Source organism: Habropoda laboriosa, unplaced genomic scaffold (assembly GCF_001263275.1).
Source record: "Habropoda laboriosa isolate 0110345459 unplaced genomic scaffold, ASM126327v1 scaffold65, whole genome shotgun sequence".
In the NCBI taxonomy this organism is placed as follows: domain Eukaryota; kingdom Metazoa; phylum Arthropoda; class Insecta; order Hymenoptera; family Apidae; genus Habropoda; species Habropoda laboriosa.
In genome coordinates this window covers 2,417,162-2,420,649 of record NW_017100254.1, presented here as the reverse complement: position 1 = coordinate 2,420,649, position 3,488 = coordinate 2,417,162, and the positions used below count along the sequence as shown (strand labels likewise).

The following is a 3,488-nucleotide window of genomic DNA, read 5'->3' as shown; positions in this document are numbered from 1 at the left end:
AAATAAATAAAGCAAAATTTTTTATTAAAATGTTTTATTTTATTTTCACATATTGTAAAAAAATTTGTTTACATTTTCGTTAAGAATAATATATTTGCAAAAGACAAACACACACTAAATTCAAGTAAAAAATATACAAGAGCTGCAACATATACATGATATCACAGCTTGCAAGAAGTAGGCATACTTTTGAGGTAGATTGTAATAAATTCAAAAAGATATAATTGACTGATTCAGTAAGCAAATGAAACATTGAAACATTATAGCTTTATTCTTTTTGGTCTTTTATACTTGTATAGTTCTGTTCTTGAAACTTTTCAGAACTATCATACACATGTTTAGAAACAAGTCATTAAATTTTTTTCACTTGAGGCACTAATTTTGCATTGCATGTTAGAAACCTCTCAATGCCCATTTCAATTACAAACAATTTTTACATGCACGATTTATTGAATGTAATTATATACAAGCATTATTATTTTAATAATTTCAAAATATAAAAGCTCTATAAATACATATACATGACAATTTCAAAACTTGTTTCATATTAAAAAAAGGTCTGAAACATATGGAATAAATAATTTTGTATTTAACTATTTAAATTTGTTAACGCCTAAAAAGAAACACGCATACCATTTTTTTCACAAACGATCCGATATATCTTTAGCATTCTCTTTACCATTAGCAATTCGAGATCCAAACTGAAAGGCTCGTTTAGGAAAATTGGCAGTGTGTTGGAAACCAAGTTTACATGCCACCAAACGTAAAAGTAATTTATCTCCTAAACCTGATGGCATTTTATCTGTTGGATAACACCTACAAATAGTTGGATAATATTGATTTTTTGTTTTATTTTATTCATTTTCTATTACTCGATTTACCTTTCCCATGGTTTCAACTTCTGAACATATTCTACTATGTTCTCATCCAAATATGGCAGTCTAGATTGCCTTCCATGATCAGATACAATACGATCATCTCGACCTAAATTTCTTTCAGAGATTCTAGATAATTCAATATTTAATTCTTGTGTCAAAGCATCCCAACCTTTATGTCTTAATATTGTCCTGTGTCTCATATATCCACCAAATAATTCATCTGCTCCCATGCCTAAGAGAAGTACTCTACATGGGGATTCATAAATATTAGTACTTGAATTGATTATACCTTTTGCACGACTTGCAAACCACACAGCACAACCTAAGCTTTCGTCTAATATAGTACAAAGTGGATATAGTAAATTACTAATTCGCGAGGAACGATATGTTTGTAGTTCTATTTGACTGACGTTTACCTGAAATAATTACATATTATTAAAACGTTTCTTATATATGCAAATTGTATAAAAATATTTAAATTTATATACTTCTATAAAATTCCATTTACGATTTGGGCAAATATTCGAAAGTTCCATAAACGTTTGCTTTCCAGTTTTTCTATCAGGAACATCATATCTGTCCTCTATACCTTGTTTTCCATTATTTGTATTAGGCCTTTTAGACGTGTTAATTGATTTTTCAAATGAAACATTGAATAAATCAATAGGTTCATGTTGTGGTATATATTTATCAGCAATTAGTGTTAAAATAGCAGAGTCCAAACCACCAGAAAATAATATTCCTATTTTTGCATGATTGCATACAATATTTTCTCCATTTAATACCAATTTAATACATGATTTACAAAATTTTGGCTGCTTCTTTATTCTAACTTCTACAGCTTTGTAAAGAAGCTGTAATAAATGATCTACTCTTTCCTGTATGTCTTCATTTTCTAACAAATATTCCAATGTTCTATGGCAATCCTCAAAATAAGGGCTATTCTCTAAATATTCCAAATCTTTAATATTTGGATGCAGATGGAGACATGTTGATGTGTCTGATTCTAATATAGTATCTTTAATGTCAATATCTACACCCAACTGTGTCTCCACTGCTTCAATAATATCTGTAAATCTCAAGTCTGGCTCTCTCCATGGGTGGCATGCAAGATTTATTCTTGAATTAGCTAAGTTCACAGCAAAAATTCCAATTGCTGGAACTTCTATAATTCTGTTTATTTCTTTAGTGGCAACTGATGTTAAAGTTAAAACATCTTGGTCATTGCTCACTTTTAAAAGTAAACTATGTCTTCCTATAATATCTCTGCCAAAATACAAAATATTAGTGGATTTTTGAAAATATACAAAACTATATGGGCCTTGTATCTCTTGAAATACTGGTATAACATTTGATGATGATTCCAAAGCATTTAATAAAACATCAGTGTCACATATATTATCACGAGCCTAAAACAAGTAACATGACCATTTCATAACATTACGATACATAAAAAATTGTAATGCACTTAATATACTCAGCATAATATAAAATATTTACCAAATTTCCTAAAAATATATCTCCATTCCAAAGGAGAATATTACCAGTAGAATCTAAAGCAGGTTGTTCTGTTAAATTGGAACCTTGCATCCATAATACAGAACCAACAAAGTGTCCAAACCAATTCTGAGTTAAATTTTCAAATTTTTCTTCTACCTTATCAGGACCACGAGCAGCTATTAAATTCTTGCAAACATTCCACTGAGAAAATAATGTTAGATCTTTCTATAATTTACTAGTTTAAATTTCCTTTCCATATATTTAAAATAATAATACCTCCTGTGAAGTTTCCTTATTATTTTCATGGTTTTGTGAAATGTGACAGAATATCCCACACATTGTTGTACCGGTACAAACATAACCCTGATTCACAAATATTTTACAAATAAAGTACTTAATTCAGCGCGTGTATAACTAACTATTCAATCAATATAATGAAATCTTATAAAATTTCATTTTCTCGTGTATATGTAATATATTCTTTAGATTTCTTATTACTACCATTGACTGAAATTGTGAGCGATGGCAACGAAATTATAGAATATGTAATTTACTACATTAAAACTTTAATGAATATATTTCTTTACACTTTATTTAAACATACTTGTACATATATATAATTTCGTTTAAGAAATTTTTTAATTTTTATCCTACTTTCGACATTTAAAAATTAAAGTAAAAATTAAATTTACACGAATTAAATTAAGATATTAATTTTACTGTTATTCATTATTCCACGTAAATTTTCGCCATGTTGTCAAAGGTAGAATTCTTAGTGTAAAAATAATTAATACAATTCGCAAATTGGACATTGAACTGTTGATGTTCATTGACTTTATCATTCAAAGTGATATTATCTTTTTTTTTGAGTACATTTTGTTTAACTATTATTGCTTTGGCTTAAATAAGTAGTCAAAGAATTAAATAGTTGTTTTTATAGTTTATGACAGTTTTTTAATCTACTAGCAATATGATCAATACTGGGTATGTATTATAAATATTACATGTTTTTAAAATGGTCAAGAAAATCACTTAAAAGTACAAACTTTTTATTTTCCTTTTCTCTTAACAATTATACCAAGAGAAAAAAATTATAAACGTAAATATTTT

At 27.7% G+C, this 3,488-nt stretch overlaps 2 protein-coding genes across 2 annotated transcripts in view; one reads left to right on the top strand and one right to left on the bottom strand.

Annotated features, from left to right (window-relative positions):
- Positions 1-641: 641 nt before the first annotated feature.
- On the bottom strand, positions 642-2,717 carry LOC108572292 (asparagine synthetase domain-containing protein 1). The gene is made up of 5 exons (XM_017934491.1): positions 2,655-2,717; positions 2,379-2,579; positions 1,367-2,287; positions 882-1,294; positions 642-816 (listed from the first exon to the last, which is right to left on the bottom strand). Exons 1-5 carry the CDS (start codon positions 2,715-2,717, stop codon positions 642-644), a joined length of 1,773 nt encoding a protein of 590 aa, XP_017789980.1.
- Positions 2,718-3,285: 568 nt separating this feature from the next.
- The window catches only part of LOC108572293 (hydroxysteroid dehydrogenase-like protein 2), a 2,105-nt gene continuing 1,902 nt past the window's right edge, over positions 3,286-3,488 (top strand). Inside the window, exon 1 of the mRNA XM_017934492.1 lies at positions 3,286-3,362. Coding sequence (XP_017789981.1) covers positions 3,349-3,362 — 14 coding nt within the window. The 5' untranslated portion in view covers positions 3,286-3,348. The remainder of the gene's footprint in view (positions 3,363-3,488) is intronic.

Coding starts and splice junctions, on each gene's coding strand:
- LOC108572292 (XM_017934491.1), bottom strand. CDS start 2,717: ATGTGTGGGATATTCTGTCACATTTCACAAAACCATGAAAATAATAAG. Junction 2,288..2,378: donor ATATATTTTTAGGAAATTTG/GTAAATATTTTA, acceptor TACTTGTTTTAG/GCTCGTGATAATATATGTGA. Junction 1,295..1,366: donor GTAAATGGAATTTTATAGAA/GTATATAAATTT, acceptor TAATTATTTCAG/GTAAACGTCAGTCAAATAGA.